The sequence below is a fragment of the Pimephales promelas genome, chromosome 13 (genome assembly GCF_988280905.1).
Source record: "Pimephales promelas chromosome 13, fPimPro1.hap1.1, whole genome shotgun sequence".
Classification (NCBI taxonomy): domain Eukaryota; kingdom Metazoa; phylum Chordata; class Actinopteri; order Cypriniformes; family Leuciscidae; genus Pimephales; species Pimephales promelas.
In genome coordinates, this window is record NC_142781.1 from 4,539,888 (window position 1) to 4,558,914 (window position 19,027).

At 38.5% G+C, this 19,027-nt stretch overlaps 1 protein-coding gene across 1 annotated transcript in view; it reads right to left on the minus strand.

Moving 5' to 3' along the window:
- The window catches only part of rngtt (RNA guanylyltransferase and 5'-phosphatase), a 187,266-nt gene that overhangs the window by 88,297 nt on the left and 79,942 nt on the right, over positions 1-19,027 (minus strand). Inside the window, exon 11 of the mRNA XM_039664323.2 lies at positions 9,611-9,775. Within this exon, the coding sequence (XP_039520257.2) occupies positions 9,611-9,775 (165 nt within the window). The remainder of the gene's footprint in view (positions 1-9,610; positions 9,776-19,027) is intronic.

Genomic DNA, 19,027 nt, shown 5'->3' on the forward strand with positions numbered 1-19,027 from the left:
GCCAGTGAGAGAGCAAGATACAGAGCAGCAGGGAGTTCGGGGAGGAGTTATAGATCACATATCAACATGATATGGCATTGTTTCAACAAAAAAAGCTTCTTCTCGGTCTATTTGGACACAATAAATGGAAGAAAAATTAGTAGAAATTTGGCAGGAGCACTCGTGTCTGTTTCACCAGCTGTACCACAACCGGGTCGAAAAAAAAAGTCTCACGTGAGAACTCCGGTCTTGCACGTGTGGTGTCGCGCGTTGTTTCCTTTTCATATCTCACGCGTGTTTGTTGTGAAATGTAGTTTGCGTGCAGCGTGCTAGACAGAGTCTGTCGGCGATTTTTCTAAAGTCATGCAGTGTGAAACCTTCTGTCGCCGATCCATCGTCCAGTGTGAACACAGCAGCGACTGAATGCTGGCCAAGATAGTCATGCAGTGTGAAAAGAGCAGCGACCTGACTACTTTGAAAATCGTGCAGTCTGAAAGAGCCATTAGGCAGTCTATCTAGGACTGATCCAGCTCTCAGATTCAATCAAAAATATCTTTATTTGTGTTGTGAAGATGAACGAAGGTCTTACGGGGTTGGAACAGCATGGGGGTGAGTAATTAATGACTTAATTTTCATTTTTGGGTGAACTAACCCTTTAACACTGAAATCATTCTCACCTGATGCGTTATTCGCGTCCGGTGTGAACGCACCATTAGGTTTCATCAAAAGAATATTAAATTTAGTTAAGAAGATGAACGAAAGTCATCTGAGTGCAGATTATAGGCAACAGCATTTTGGGTGAATGAACCCTTTAAATGTTCCTGAAAAATGTAGGTGATCCATTGGGGATCAATTGCGATTTGATACAAAGACAGGCACTGATGAATCAACAGTAACAACAGAAACACTATAATCAAGTAAACAAAAGCCCAATTTGATTTCATGTTGACTTGGCAGAACATCCTTTAGAAATGGTGTCCAATATCATGTGTAAACAATGCATTATAAAAGGGAAGTAGAGAAACGACAGCAAGTACAGGCGGCAGAGCTCTGGGATTTGCCGTTTTCATTAGTGTGACCCTGTCTATAGAGCGGCTGCCGTAAATGAATTCCTTTCTCATGAATGTTGAGACCTTGAGCCTGCCTGTGTTTAAACGGATCAGTGTTGTCGATCTTGGCTTGGCCACTCAGACAAGGTGATATCGCACTGTTCAAAAGAAAAACCCTCCACTTCTTTTACTACCAATAATCTGTGTTTCTCTACGACCTTACCCATAATCCACAGGGACTGTAGCCTGGATCCCAGCCCGAACTCCGCCCACAACATTTTTTGGTCGGGAAGTTCGGTCTGGACTTGATCCATTGAGGAGTAATTATGATCAGACAAGAAACGTTCGGGCCAATCAAATTGCCAAGGCGGGCTTTATACGATGATCTGCAAGGACGTAATCATCACGTTATCAAAGATCGCTTAAAGGACAACTCCGGCGCTAAATGAACCTTAAGTCTAATTACACATTGTTACCTAGTCAACCGTTATCTGAGATTTGTTTTCATGATTGCCGAATGTAAATAGTTTTATCTCTAAAAACAGTTTAGCCTATAACGCTAGTATAATGCTAGTATATAGGGCATAGAGTAATGACAAATAAAAATCGCTTGTTATTACCACTAAAAAGGCTCAAAATAGCCCCACACCAACACGACAGCATAACAAGGGTCCCTACATTCAAACCGAAGCATTGAGAACTTTGTCAGTGTCCATACAGTTTAATAAGAAGATATTTTATACACACAGTCAACTTCGTGAATACAGGAAGAGGCCATCTTGGAAAAATAGTCTCGACCAGGCGATCTACGAACGCCGATCCAAGTGCGCTGGTGAGATGTGAATAAGGTGATAAGGTGAGCGCGAACAGTAGGCTACGTGTACATATTGAAGGGAAGTAAACGGTTTGTGTTTCTACTGGAAACAACGGATCATATGAGATTCTGCTCAGTTCAGCGCACTTGGATCGGCGCTCGTAGATCGACTGATAGGGACTATTTTTCCAAGATGGCTTCTTCCTGTATTCGCGAAGTTGACTGTGTGTATAAAATATCTTCTTATTAAACTGTATGGACACTGACAAAGTTCTCAATGCTTCGGTTTGAATGTAGGGACCCTTATTATGCTGTCGTGTTGGTATGGGGCTATTTTGAGCCTTGTTAGTGGTAATAACAAGCGATTTTTATTTTTCATTACTCTATGCCCTATATACTAGCGTTATAGGCTAAACTGTTTTTAGAGATAAAACTATTTACATTCGGCAATCATGAAAACAAATCTCAGATAACGGTTGACTAGGTAGCAATGTGTAATTAGACCAAAGGTTCATTTTGCGCCGGAGTTGTCCTTTAACTGATCTCCCTTAAAGATGACTGAAGCTGGAGAATTTATATGTATAGATTACGCTGTCGCGTCTGTTGTGAAATAAATCGACAGCGCATTCATTTTAATCGACAAACAGAAAACTACAATCAAGGCATTTGTCGATCAGAAAGATATCTTTGACTTGATTCGGCAAAAGTGTAACTTATCAGCTGGCTCTGACGGTCGTTAAGAAGATGGGACGTAATGAAAAGCCTGTGGTCGTTGTGGTTTCTCCTTTGGTCGTACTCATGAGAAGTAAGTAAAAGAAGCAACACTCGTTATTTAACTTCTAAAATAAGTAAGTTCTGTAGTTGAAAACTGCGCTATGCAAAGTTGTTGAGTTACTGCGTTGCTCTGATTGGTTGTAGGTCTTCCGACTATCCAATTGAGTGAAGAGGTTTTTTTTTTCCTGGTTCGGTTAAGACACGCCTCATAATCAAAGCAGATTCAGAATCATATTCTCACTAGAATATGAGTATGATGAAGTCAGGCTACAGGGACTGTGTTATTTTAGCACAGCACACAGGGATACGGCAGCAGAGAGAGGAAGCACGACCCTCCACTCCACATTAGCTGTCTTCTTTTCTCCTTTAATGCTGTTGGACGGTGTATTGAGATTCTAGTCAGTCTTCAGTCGTGCTTCACACACCTCATCCTCAAAGCACCTCTATGCAGTCTGCTCAGGTAACTGGCCAGTTTTCACATCCCTCCCTGTTTAATGAGGACATTAGCACTTAACGAGATCATTAACTCCCGCTAAACTGTTTCCGAGTGGCGTGCGAGATGAAAGGCTGGCTTTGAGCACTGCAAACGTGTGGGACGACTCTGAGACAATGAGTCCTTCTTTCATCTCTTCCTTCCTTTTGTTTCTTATTTATTTCTATTCTTCTTTCTTTATCCTTTCTGCATGATTTTGTAGCACTTTTTTACGGTCCCATTTCATATGAGCCAGGCTGAAAAAAGTCTCGGTCAGGCAAATGCTTAAAGGTATCATATGTAATAATTTTGTAGTAAAATATCCAAAAAATGCAGTTGTGAACTTACAATATAGATTTTTCATTTCAGAGAAATTCCAATTTTGAATAAGTGGCCATCCTGAAAAAAAACAAAACAACGCCTGTCAATGACGCAATATTCGCGCTATCCTCGGTTTCCGCTCGTACTGCCATAGCCGTGACGTAACCATGGCGACAGACGTGGACAACTGCGTAGTGCGTAGCATTTAGCGGCACGCAGTTCTCGTTTCCCTCAAACATAGACCATGGCAAGCAGACTTTGGGACAAACAAGGAGAACTAAAATGAGGATCAACATCAGCGTGGCGTTTCTGAGATGCCGAGAGCTAGCGTCCGCGACTAACTAGAACTCAACAGAGCTTCACGAGTCACTACTTAGCTTTATTAGACAGGTGAGCAAATGTATATAAAACAAATCAATGTTATATAATGTTAGCTCAACTTGATGAAATGCTAGCATATGGTCAGTATGTTATTCTAATGTTGATCTAGCTTACTGCTAGTTTCGTATAACAAACGAACACGTAGTATAACATTATAACTTTCAACACACATTTAAAGGGGTCATGAACTGGCTTTTTAAATTGTATTATATTGTTGTCGGAGGTCAACTTATGACGTTCGCTTGGTTTTTACATTCAAAAACATCAAAATGAATAAGTAATAGGCTATTTTGTACCCAGCCGAAAAACGGTCGGTTTTTATGTGCGTCTCGCACAGAAGACTTGGAAGTAAACGCCCACTGCTGTGATTGGATAACAGTTTTGCATATTATAATGAGTTTAACTCACCCATCGATGCACTTCAATGTTGTAAAATGGCAACCGGAATGATTCGCCCATACATGTTCGACCCAGAGTCCGTGTGTTGCACCATTCCTGTCAGATCCAATATAGACGGCACAGCACCGTTCTTTACTCTTAATCGGCCTGCAAATCCAGTCTTGTTTACAAAACAATCCTCAGTGAAATGAAGCGAACAGACGACGATGTTTTACCTCATCAGCTGGAACGTCATTAAAAATAAAGTTTATCCATGAAGTCCTATTGGAATCCAGAAGAAAATCCATCTTCCACAACCAGGCGCTGCACAATATTCTGTATTGCTCAGTATCTCGATCCGGTTTGTCACCACAAGGTAGGCATCTATGTGATTTAGCTATGCGTGTAATGCGCGAATCGGTGGGCGGGGCTAAACCGGCCGTTGATCTTCTTCTGCGGGGGTGGTGTTTTATACTCTTTGACGTCATAGTTCCCCACTTTGAAAAACGAGTCGTTTGCTGAGGCTGGTGTCAATAAAAGCTTTTATTGGACTAACAAGGACGTTTTCAGTTCTGAAACTTACAGGATATTCTTATAATATGATGACCTCTTAGATGTCAAAAGCTCAAGGAAAATTTGATTTCTCAGTTCATCACCCCTTTAAGTCAATCCTACCCTAACCCTGTAGTAAATATTGTAGTTGACTAATATTTCCCAGTCACGGTAACAATAACACCTTAAAATAAAGAGTAACACAAAAAACTCCTTTAAAGGCCAGTAATTTACGGCATGTGTTATTATAAAAACATATGTAATTTTAAATAAATATCATTATTTGATGTTACACATTTCATTTGATAGAGCTCGACGCATGCGCGAGAATTGCGATCTCCTTCAACTACCTCAGTTCAGTTCTCGCGCAACAAGGAAGAAAAGGAATAGTCGAATAAAGTCGTTATTTTTGTTTGTTTTTTCGCACAAAAAGTATTCGCGTCGCTTGATAAACATATAGTTGAGCCACTGTAGTCACATGGAATATTTAAACATTTTCTTCATTGACTTTCTGGGCCATCAAGAGCCAGTCCCTTAGGAGCCAATGTGGTAGTTATACAGCTCTCAAATTTAATCAAAAATATCTTCATTTGTGCTCCGAAGACGAACGAAGGTCTTACGGGGTTGGTACAGCATGGGGGTGAGTAATTAATGACTTAATTTTCATTTTTGGGTGAACTAACCCGTTAAAGCTCATTCTTTCAGCTTTTTGACAATGCTTCGTCAGTTTTTAATTGTGTTTAAAGAGCCCCTATCATGGATTTTTGAAAATGACTGTTCATATGGTGTGGACTATAGCTCTAAGGGAATGAAAACATCCTGCAAAGATTTATATCTGAAAGTGCACCGTATATAAAGTTATTGTCTTTCAAAAGTGAGAGTCGACTCTGAGTCTATGAAATGAATTGTTTTTGAAACGAGTCATTAGCTGTTACGTCGTGACGTAGAGACATACTGAAGTCTTGAAGTCTCATACACTTGAGGTCTACACATTCAAATACTTCATCATATCATCATGTCGAGAAGACGCTGTGTTCTACAATGCAAAGATAGTTCAGCCACTTTGTTTTCATTTACCAGGGACGAGCAAGTGACGAATCGGTGGTTAGAGTTCATATTCGCAACGATACCACAACAGTAAAGCCCGATTGTGTTCTCATCATTTTAATTACGAATTGTTCAAAAAAATAAATGAATTCAAATGTGGATTCGCAAGCGGTTGTTCCTGAAGGAGGGCTCAGTAACTTATTTACCCAGTGTATATGGATCAGCTTCCTCCTCCGAATCACAACCTGTAAGTATTATTACTAATCGTTGCTTTTATGGGTTTTGAACGGTTTTGTAGCGTCGGGCGCGAGGAGGGAAGGCGCAATAAGTATGTGTGTGTGTAAGTTACGCTCAGCGCAGCTTCTAGGTCTCCAATGTCAATTGTTTTTAAATATGTGAAATGTTTGTCGCTGTTATTGGAGTCGTCATAAAGAATAGAGCGTCTTGTAGTACTGCAGAGCTTTATCAATATGATTATGCGTTATGCTAACAAACAATAACTGACTGGGTCTGTCATCTGACCAATCACCGCCGATTGGCGTCACGCAAATGAGTGGTTTGGAAAAATGAGTCGTTGTACGAATCGGTGAGCAAATCAGTTAAAAATAAATGCATATTATAAGACAAATAAAGTGTTTTTTATCCTTGCATGCATGTTAAACTGTTTTTGGGAACTCCTAAAACAAAAATAGGAACATTTCAAATGCTATGATAGGGGAGTTTAACGGCTGAGAATAAAAATGTCTTTTCTCTCAAGAGAACAAATGTAGGGAAGCTGGAAATCAATGAAATGAAAGAGGAATAATGGATGAAGGTCAGAGAGAGGAAAAGGGTCAGGCTGTTGACGGGAAAGATTTTGAATCTGACAGGATGATCGATAGGCCAGATCATGGCGTCAAGATGCACATAAATATGCAATAATCATAACTCAATTAGTGTCTGGATGTTTGTGTCTAGCGCACAGATGGGTTTTGCCGTAATAAATTGTATTTTTATGGGAAATGCATTGTTTGTGCTGGCAGGGCTTTAATGCCACATATACAATGGTGGAAAAATGTCAAAACCGCACAAAGACGAGCACTCGGGCTTGTCAGATAATCACATTAATGTACGAGTAACACCATAAATCAATTCACTAATGCACAAATAATTAGCAACCAAATGTAGGTCTGTAACTGAACGTGCAATTAAACGAAACTGAGCATTTCATATCTTCATCATGCATTCATATCACGCTGACCACGGGATTATTATTCACGAGCTGCTGTATTTATGACCTAGATTTCAGCACACAGTGGAGCAAATGGAACGTGTCCTGTGTGTTTCTGGATGACGGAGGGAGTCGTGAGTGAGTGAACTGGACAAAAGCTCTGTGATCTTGAGCGTGATCACTGATCACTGGCCATTTCTTATCTGCACATCCCACCACAATGACACTCTCAGTCCTCAACAGCCTGTCATTATGACTTCATCACGAAAGACTTCATCTTCCGAACGAGACAAAGCCGAGACACACAGACGGAACCAGACGGACTCATGATGAACAATGAACAGAGCCTGAAGTGTGTCCAGAGAGCGGACATTTCTCACAGAAAATGATCCACTTATCCCTCATAGACATGAGCAGAAACGTTGGGGTAATTGTCTGGTGTTCCTGATGTTGAACTGTGAGGGCTTTGTAAGCGAGCAGGAACACGGCCTTTAGTGGGGTTCATATCTGTGCATTAGACGTGGACACAGAAATGGCCCTGACGAGCACATCATTCGATATCAATGTTCATTTCACACCATTAACTGGGAAGATGGAGCAGTCCACAAGTGTGTTGGACCTCGAGAATGAATATAACCATGCGCCCTTTTTTTTTTTTTTTTTTTTTGGTTGATGGTTTGCAGATTTGCAGTTGAAATACGTCTTTTTTTCAGCAATAACCATATTAGCTTGAAGGAAGATAATGTACTGGTGCGTGCTGTATTTACTCTAGTCTGTTAAAGGATTAGTTCACTTTTGAAAAAAAAACTTTTGCTGATAATTTACTCACCCCCATGTCATCCAAGATGTCCATGTCTTTCTTTCTTCAGTCGAAAAGAAATTAAGGTTTTTGATGAAAACATTCCAGGATTTTTCTTTCAATGGGAACCAAACGGTTCAAGGTCCAAAAAGACAGTTTCAGTGCAAACTGTTCAAAGGGCTTTAAACGATTCCAGACGGTGAATAAGGGTCTTATCAAGCGAAACGATCGCTCATTTAATAAAATAACAAAGTTTAAGTTTTTTTAAGCTCAAATGCTCGCCTTGCTCTGTTCTGTGATGTACGTTTGTGACTCCTGTTCGAACTCGTTCATCAAAATGAACGAATCTTTTTTCGAGTAATTTTGTTTATTTCGTTCCAAATGACTCGAAAAAAGATTTGTTCGTTTTGATGAACGAGTTCGAACAGGAGAGTCACAAACGTACATCACAGAACAGAGCAAGGCGAGCTCATAAAACAAACTTTTTTATTTATGCCTTGTAAAATTAAAAAAAAGTCATCAACAAAAGTTTTTTTTTTTAAAGTGAACTACTCTAAGGAATTTTTTATTTATTTTAACCTTGTATTTTTTCTTGTTTTTTTTCCTTCATTGTTTATTCCGGAGGGAGTGGTTGATGCAAATGTGTGGGTTAGTGACGTACCATAACCCGGCTATAGTCCCAATCCAGTCGTTTTTGTAGGCAATATACTTCCTGATTTTTAAAAGATGATATCTCTGCTTATATTGAACTTTCAGCGCTGCAACTTTGCAGATACTGTTCATGCACCAACAGCAACATTACACACTATTTAAAATGAAAAAAGTGAAATCGCAGTCAACCCCCCCTTTAAAATGACGCTTTTATGCGTGGCATTTTTCACGACGGTGTGCACACTCACATTGGCACCCTTTGTTTAGTCACGAGTAGGGTTGGGTATCGAGAATCGAGTATCGATTGGAACCGGGACGAACTTTTAGTTTTTCCCGGAATCGTTCAAAAGTTAAAATTTCGATTTTTAGTTTCGATATTCACAGTCCGCCGAGTGGAAGAAGAAACCGCTGAACAACACCAACGAAGAAGCGTCTACCGGAAGTGTTGGCATAACCACGCGAGTCGAACATGAGTAGCTTACGTCGGCGATCCAAAGTGTGGCTTCACTTTTCTAAAAATAACGAAATCTCGGCAAAATGCTAAATTTGTGACAAAAGGAGTATTTTTACAGAAGGAGTATTTCCTTCAGAAAGGCCGTTGGTTAGCAAGGTTAGCTAAACTTTTTTGACCCTGCCTCTTAAAAGAATCGGAATCGAGAATCGTTAGGAACCGGAATCGAAACAAGGAATCGGAATCAGAATCGTTCAAATTCAAACGATACCCAACCCTAGTCACGAGGCATTAAACGTCGGCTAATAACGCGCACAAAATTCATCCCGGTGTGAACAGGCCTTGACGTGTGAATGAATATTCATTGTGTTTAGTACATTGCCAATAGTCCTGCCAGAAGAACCCAGCCATTACGCCAGTGGAATAACCAATAACTTCATTGGATTCTTTTGTGTTGTCTGAGCTGCGACCTTCAAAAGTTTCAGATAACTTCAGAGAGACGCTTTCATTGAACCACACCTTTGCACTGCTCGGATACAGTGCGTTCTCCCTCACAAATGGATTCAGCTTCACTGAGAATAGGGTTTCACAAAGCCACTGTAGCAACGGAGAACCGCATGAGATGTTCAGACAGGACGGTTGCTAGTTTAGAGAGGTTACTAATGTGAATGACCCCAGCACATTATATAGACTCTTAAGTGCTCTGTAAGCCACAGACGTTTGCGGGAGTACCTTGCGTGCGGCGTGGATGTCGAAGAAAGGCTTGTTCCTGACGCTGAAGGGCTCGCTGGCTTTATCAATCTGTCCCAGCTTCATTTTCTCGAACCGTGGGGAGATGATCTCCTTCTCGATGCACAGCAGACGTCTGTTAAAGTCACACTGACCCACGGGCTGACCCTGCAAAACACATCACACAGTCACGACTCAACACACTTAATAAATAAAGAACATGATTAATCCAGTTTGGCTTTTCCAGTTGTAATTTGCAATGCCAGAAGACAACAAGATGTAACCCCGATTTTACGTCAACGTGTCAGTTAGTCAGCCTTGTGGTTGAATAACACCATTACTCATCTATATTAATATATTTGACGACTTCTTTTGAAAGGGATCTTATTCTACCGTTGTGTGTGTAGTTCATTACAATGTGGCCTATGTTGACTTAAAGGGTTAGTTCACCCAAAAATGAAAATTAAGTCATTAATTACTCACCCCCATGCTGTACCAACCCCGTAAGACCTTCGTTCGTCTTCGGAACACAAATGAAGATATTTTTGATTAAATTTGAGAGCTGTATAACTACCACATTGGCTCCTAAGGGACTGCCTCTTGACGGCCCAGAAAGTCAATGAAGAAAATGTTTAAATATCCCAAGTGACTACCGTGGCTCAACTATATGTTTATCAAGCGACGCGAATACTTTTTGTGCGAAAAAACAAACAAAAATAACGAGTTTATTCGACTATTTTTTTCTTCCTTGTAGGCCAGAACGAGACTTCCTTATAGATTTCCACGACGCATGCGCGAGATTTGCGATCTGCGTACACCAGCTTACTACTTCAGATCGCAATTCTCGCGCATGCGTCGTGGAAATCTATAAGGAAGTCTCGTTCTGGCCTACAAGGAAGAAAAAAATAGTCGAATAAACTCGTTATTTTTGTTTGTTTTTTCGCACAAAAAGTATTTGCGTCGCTTGATAAACATATAGTTGAGCCACGGTAGTCACTTGGGATATTTAAACATTTTCTTCATTGACTTTTTGGGCCGTCAAGAGGCAGTCCCTTAGGAGCCAATGTGGTAGTTATACAGCTCTCAAATTTAATCAAAAATATCTTCATTTGTGTTCCGAAGACGAACGAAGGTCTTACGGGGTTGGTACAGCATGGGGGTGAGTAATGAATGACCTAATTTTCATTTTTGGGTGAACTAACCCTTTAAAGGATTAGTTCACTTTTAAAAAAAAAATTCTGCTGATAATTTACTCACCCCCATGTCATCCAAGATGTCCATGTCTTTCTTTCATCAGTCGAAAAGAAATAAGGTTTTTTTCTCAATAAAATGGACTTCAATGGGATCCAAACGGTTCATGGTCCAAAAGACAGTTTCAGTGCAAACTACAAACTGTTCAAAGGGCTTTAAACGATTCCAGGCGATGAATAAGGGTCTTATCAAGCGAAACGATCGCTCATTTAATAAATAAATAACAAAACTGAAGTTTTATAAGCTCTCTGTTCTGTGATGCGCGTTCGTGACTCTCCTGTTCGAACTCGTTTATCAAAATGAACAAATCTTTTTTTGAGTCATTTCGTTAATTTCATTCTTTGAATGAACCAAATGACTCGAAAAAAGATTTGTTCGAACAGGAGAGTCACGAACACGCTGGTTTCGCTGGTTGAACCGTTTGGTACCCAATGAATTCCATTATATGGAGAAAAATCCTGGAATGTTTTTATCAAAAACCTTCATTTCTTTTCGACTGAAGAAAGAAAGACATGGACATCTTGGATGACACAGGGTAAGAGTAAATTATCAGCAAAAGTTTTTTCAAAAGTGAACTACTCCTTTAACACTGAATAAGTCCTGTGTACATGTGGTTCCGATGACAAATTTCAGGGTCGAGATGTTTTTGCAGCTAACATCATGTACTAAACAGGCATGAGACGATCGTCACATCTTAACTAGCCACGACCAAGGAAAATAGCAAGTGACAGGGCATGTCATTGGTCTTGCTGAGTAATTCAACCCACAGTGAATTTCACTGGATTCACAAACAATTCTTAGTAATAAACTGATTCACTATTACAAGGGAGGAGCACGAGTAATCTGACAAGTGTTAGTAACACATTACAAGTAATACAAATCATATTCATATCATATATGAGTAACGAGGAAAGTAACGCAATGTGCAACAAGTTACGTTTTCAAATTTGTTTTCCCATGTATTGATCTGCAGATTGAGAGGAATCATGGGTAAGAGGTGTTGTGTCTCATCTCAGTTCAGTACTCCTCAAATGCACACTCAATATTAATACACTTTATGTATTTAATCTCACTTTATTAAGTCTTTTCTGCTGACCTTTGATGATCCAGATCAACCATACTAATAAGCAAAAGTAACTTTAAATGAACATCACGTTTGTTTGTTTTTTTGCTGAAGTAAGAGTGTTGAACTTTCTCTTCCTGTGTCTGATTCGTGTCTGACCAATGATCATTCATGATGTGACTTATAGCTAAACTCGAAATTCAATAACAACTCTACCAAAAAAGTCTTGTTTTAATGTTTTAATTATAATTTCCTTTATTGTAACCAGGAGAATCACATTGAGATATTACTATCTCTTCTTCCAGTGAGACCAGGTCAAGACGGCAGCACAAAATAGAAGCGAATCAAGAAAAACAATTACAATTATCCTTTAAAATATTGTGCAAGAGACGTTTAATAATGGTCAGGGTTGGAAGTGCATCTAAAATAAGTATTTGCAATTCAATTGTTTCAGTGTAATGTTGAGCAGCGCAAAACTAGAGGCAACCAACTCTCGTCAGAAAGCTGAGGTGCAAATGATGTGCGCACTTATTATAAAAGAAAATGGGCTTATGTCACGAAAAAATTGAAGACCGGAAGTTAGGGGTGTAACGGTACATGTATTCGCATTGAACCGTTTCGGTTCGAGGCTTCCGGTTCGGTACACATCAGTGGTGGAGGAAGTACTGAATCTCAGTTCTTAAGTAAAAGTACAGAGTACAGATAAATATTTACTTTAGTAAAAGTAGAAGTAACACGATGACAACCATACTTAAGTAAAAAGTAAAAAGTACCTGATTTTAAATGTACTTTAAGTATTAAAAGTGAAAGTACTTGCATAACAATTGATTCTCTTAATGACTATTTTTTTTCTAATGATTTATAAAACATTTAATTCTAACTCATTCAACCTAATACTCCTATAATGATGTTCAATAATGATGGAAAACAATAGTTGTCACCATTTCTGAAACAAGCTTGCAATTAGGCAATATAAACCATGCTTATCCTTACTATATGTTAATAACTATGTTTGGCAGTAAACGCAATTCATTTATGGTGTAATTCTGAACCTCTTGGCTTGCCATAATCCTAACCAAACGTATATTACACACGGTGTGTTTCCTATGCACGTAAAAACAAATTTTCGCGTATAAATTGCACGATAAACACACTGCGTGCGAGACGCATTTAGTTGATGTATCTATGGCAACCAAACGTCACTGGTGAGACAAACGTGCAACGAACGGACGGTCAGATTACGTTTTGGCAGGGGAAAAACTGATCAGGAAATGTAATGAAAATGTAACAGAAGTTGTAGAAATGTAGTGGAGTAGAAAGTAGAATAATTGCTGCAAAATTTAACGAAGTAAAAAGTAAAAAGTACGCACTATTTATTCTACTTAAGTAAAGTAAAGATACGTGAAAAATGTACTTAAGTGAAGTAACGAAGTATTTGTACTTCGTTACATTTCACCACTGGTACGCATACAAATCCAACGATTCCTTGGACCATTTTTCCTGCTGTCAAAATTCGCGCTGGCGCGGCCACCACAACGTTGCGCAACATCAAATGGCAAGCGTAATGAAAGCGTAACGAAACTGTGCTACTCATTTATCAGTTCGGACCAGCCGATCTCGATCAAGCGACACTGTTACTACACAGCGCTAAGAGATCCAGTAAAGAAAACATTTGAATTCACCACTGAAGTAATAACATCGCTGCGAGATCCAGTGAGAACCGTGACTTTAAAACCGAGGTACGTGGTTTTTGTGTACCGTTACACCCCTACCGGACGTACATCTTTTAGTAGGGATGCGGCTCTTCCGGTTAGCTTTTTACAATGGTGGAGTCCGACAGATACCGCCGGACCAAATCTCTCCGCAGCCTGCCTGAAGCCACAGATGACAACGTGGTTCGGATGGTAAATGAAAACTCTCAAGTGGGAACGCATGAAAGCTGAGGTATGGCTGTTTACGTCCAGATCAGAGCAACCCGGTACACTACAACAACAGCCGCGGGTAGCTCTAGCCGTTCGCCAGTAACCAATCAGCAGATGTTGCTGCTACACTTAGGATTGTGGGTAGTGGATAAAACATGTTTTTCTTTAAACAAGGTTGCTTTCATACAAACTTGCAGCTTCAACAGGAGCAAAAACCTTCATTTCACAATCTCATAGCTCGTGGTCAGTCTACCTCGGATGGTTTAGACATTACGGCTTATAATCTAAATCCTTATGGAGAAATACTGTTGACCGGGAGTTCTGTATCCCTACTCCGCGTTCCAGAAGCAGGAAGTGTGACATAGGCCTATGCAAATAATTAAATGGATGGAAACACCAAGATCCACATGGATTTTGAAAAATGTGCTTGAGGTGGATCTGATAAAAGATCGTCACAGCATCTCAAATGTTGTTTTGGCGGTTCTGAAACGCACGAGTCAAAGTCTGGGATGAGGATGATTTGGTTTAATTCCCTCCAGAAGCGTCTCACATGATTGTGTTCCCAAACACCAGCATCCGAACGCAAGAGAACAGGACGACGATTGTTGCTGTTAGTCTGCCGCTCTGGGATGCAATTCATTCGTAGAAAAAAAAAAAGCCAGTTTCTTCCCCAAATGCAGTAACTTCCTCTTTTTATTACAGATATTTTGAGCCAATTTCTCAGGAAGTGACAAGGATGGAAACGGTACTTTATTTGCAAATGTTTTATGAGATATTCCAATTTTATGCATAAGTTAGATTGGTATCTTTGAATGGAAACACAAACACTTCACATGGCATTTTCGCTGGACAAACAAATCACAATGAAGTCTCTTCAAGAGGACGCTGAGTTAAGAAACCTACAAACTCCAAAGTCGCAAACTTTTGCGTCAACAGACTCTGATATAGGCGTTAGTTGACCAATGACAATGGTCCCACCTGGTTTCAAAATAACCCGTCACTGTACAAACCCTCACACTGGATTCCCCCATTTCTTAACATCAAACTCAAGATGTCCGACTGTCTTCGGTGTGTAGGTCTCTGGGTGAACTGGGGAGCTTAAACGTTATGTCTACAGTCAAAAACCTTGTGTTTGAAAAGATCAGGGGAAATTCGATTTATCTTGATATGTTCCCTTGCGATCAGGGAACGTGTTGAAGGAACAGCCGGCGTGTGTATCCGTGCATCAGGAGCTCTGGATGTAATCCACCTCTCTCTCTTCTCATCACGACTGAGCCAGCCGTCTCCATGGAAACATCTCCACACCGCGCTCGGACACATCGCACGGTCCGATGGGAGCCCATCCACGTCACAACACCGCAGAAAAGGCTGAGACTCGCTTAATCACATGCATTTGGAGCGATCTATAGAAGACACGTCCAGTGGAACAACATCTGACCAGTTCCCCATCCTGAACCCATTCACACAGAAGACTCAGCTCTTACACTCCATGTCTTCAGGACGCTTCTCTTGGGTCATGCTGTAGTGGAACGAGTGACTCATTTAATACGACAGACTGTGTTTCCAACATCTCCTGCAAATCATGTGTTTGTGCATGCATGTTATATGAGGAACCAACATTAAAAGTGATGGTAACACTTTCTAAAAAGCTTGTGCTTATAATGAATTATAGTACCATTTATGCTAATTTATAAGTATTATTATTCTATAAATATATTTAGGACTCATGTAAGAGTTCCAGAGACACTTGTTTGCTGTACGAATTCGTTGTCAATTATGCATCTAATGGCTAATGTTTGCATTAGAGGTAATGAATGGTAATTTTGATTAGTTAAAATCTCAATCTCCTCAGGCATATGCATGGCATTGCTCATAGCAGTTTAGAATTATGTTGAAAAATATATTGTTGCAGTGCTTTGCAAGTACAGTATAAACCTTAAAACATGTTGGGGTTTTTCCCAACTATTTGTTTTAATGATTTCTATGTTTTCCCCATTATTTTATTACAGGAATTATTGTTCATTAGTTACATTTACAAGTAAACAACTTAAAAGTATAATGAGAACATCTTCCTGCTTTCTTTACATTTTCTTTAGGAAAATTGCACCCTGCATTTTCAGTTATATAACCTTATATAACAGCTATATACAGTTATATACAGGTAGCCTATATTCAGTTATATAACCTTATATAACAGTTATATACCGTTATATAAAGGTATATTCAGTTATATAACCTTATATAACAGCTATATACAGTTATATACAGGTATATTCAGTTATATAAACTTATATAACAGTTATATACAGGTATATACAGGTATTCAGTTATATAACCTTATATAACAGTTATATACATACAGGTATACACAGGTACATACAGTTATATTCAGTTATATAACCTTATATAATAGCTACAGTTATATGCAGGTATATTCAGTTATATAACCTTATATAACAGTTATATACAGGTATTCAGTTATATACAGGTATATACAGGTATATTCAGTTATATAACCTTATATAATAGCTATATACAGTTATATGCAGGTATATTCAGTTATATAACCTTATATAACAGTTATATACAGGTATTCAGTTATATACAGTTACATACAGGTATATTCAGTTATGTAACCTTATATAACAGTTATATACAGGTATATTAAGTTATATAACCATATATAACAGTTATATACAGGTATATTCAGTTATAAAACCTTATATAACAGGTATATACAGTTGTATATATAGTTATATACAGTTATATAGGTTATATACAGGTATATTCAGTTATATAACCTCTAAATCTAAAACCTATAACCTCTAATGATTCATGATAAATGAATCATTGATGGCTTTATCACTCACAATAAGTGTGTACAAGAACGCCACACAGCTAATAACAACAATAAATTCACTTATTTGACAGATATAAATCTAAATGACTAAACAATCCTTGTAACTATAGAGTAGAATAGCAATGCAGGATGCATTTTATAATAAAATTCAAGGAACAATACGACTGACTTATTCATACTTATAAATGTAACAAAAGCAAATGTATGACTTATAAGGACTTATAAAAATGTAACCATACCTGTTCTTATTAAGCAGTATAGGTCTTAATGAGACTTTATAAATCAGTCTAAATGGAGCTATAAGTCATTATAAGTATCTGTAGGATCTGTCTCATTTGTAATATGTGGGCACAAACATAAATATAAAGGTATTTTTTGGGGGAAGAGATGAGAGTAGACGGAGCGACGCCAAAGAATGAGATACAATTTAGCAGCAGATATCTCCCAAAACCAGCCACCATAAATTTTACATATTATTTGCAATTTTCCAATTTCCTAGTTTCCCTATCACAGGAGCACACACACCGGCAGCCTGACAGACACACACACACTCTCTCTCGGCTAAAACTTTCAGACTCAAGCGGAGGAATAAAACGCTCGTCTATATTTAAGACTCTCCAGACGTGCATACTCCATATCAAAAAATAACCAAAGCTTCTATAAATCCTTTGCCTGGCAGAATAATGGAAACATTATGAGAAAAAGCAATTTAACCCAATAAGATTCAAAGGTGAATTCTATTAGATAAGCAGAAATGTCAGCATTAAAGACAACAAGCACTTCCATTCCCGTTTCCTCTGTTTCCAATGACAATGATTGTGAGACAAACAAACGTCGCGAATGTTTGTCTACAATAACATATTGTAACATCCAAATCATTTATGTAATGATGAGAAAATTACATTTATAACAAATACTATTTTTTTAACAAAGAATACAAAATTTAATTTAAATTTACATCCTTACTTGTCTGCTTTATGCTACTCTGAGCAATGTTTGAACTTTATATTTTGAGCACTTCTTGTGTTGTTATTGCCTCTTCACAATGACTTGTTTGATTTAGTCCTCAGATGTAAGTCACTTTGGATAAAAGCGTCTGCTAAAGAAAAAAATAATTATTTTTTGTGTGATATGGTGTGTTTGTCAATTGTGTGTTGCATAAAGCGGTCTGCTTTTTTCTGAATCGAGTCTATGGGAAATATCATCCACACCCCTGGAAACTAACGCCAGAGGTTCCTTGCTTCGAAACCTGGAGTGAGTCTTTTGCCCCGGTGGAAATTGGTGGCTCAGATTGGGAATTGGCTTAATGTCAGCAGAAGAGAAAACTGCAGGTGCATTGGTTACAAAAAGATACTCATTTAACAGGTCATGACATTAATGCTAGATGTGTCGAACTGAGGTTAAAGTTCACCGGACTCTAAAGAGACAGACTCTTACCAGAGATCTGCTAAACATTAACCCTCTGGGGACCAAGGGCTATTTGGGGTCCTTGGGATGTTCTGATATGCACTGACATCTGTGTTTTTTTTCAGCTGCTTATAAACATATTTATGGCACAGGTGAAATTACACTATATTTAGGAGAAACAGGGCAACCATGATATATGGGCAACATGTTTGTACAAGTTTGTATTTTTGAGAGAATAATGTTTATGCGTGGTTATTGTAAAAACTAAAAATGAAAGTTTCTGAAATAAGGCCACAAAACACATACTAAATATGCGTCCACAAGACTTTTGACTAATTGATGTTGTTGCCTGGGTTTTTTTCTTCACAATGATCTGAAAATAATCCTCCTATGAACACACACACATATACATATACACACACACACACATATATATATATATATATATATATATATATATATATAGATAGATATAGATATAGATATATATAGAAATGAGAAGTTCAGATGCAATTAAATTACTGAACTTAAATATACAATCTTGATTAAATGATCATTCTAAAAATGATCATTCCAGAAGAATTTCAAATGGCACTTAGAGGTTTTTATTTCTGGAAACAAATCCTGGTCAAATAGGTTATTTGGGCCATGTAGAATTGGTTCAAAGTTAGAGTTTAAAACATCTTGAAAAAAAAATTATATGAGCAGAAACTCTAACTCTAACAGTCTAACTAAATGAACATTCGTTCGTACGTCCGTTCACACACCCGAATTATATTTAAAAACTCTTTTTGGTTATACAGATAACTAATGTTATCTTACTAATGTAAGCATGTCGGAGCAAAAGTGAATTAACGCACGGTGCGCACATCTGTGAATTCGTCTATTCCTTCCTATCAGATGCGCATTTGATATTT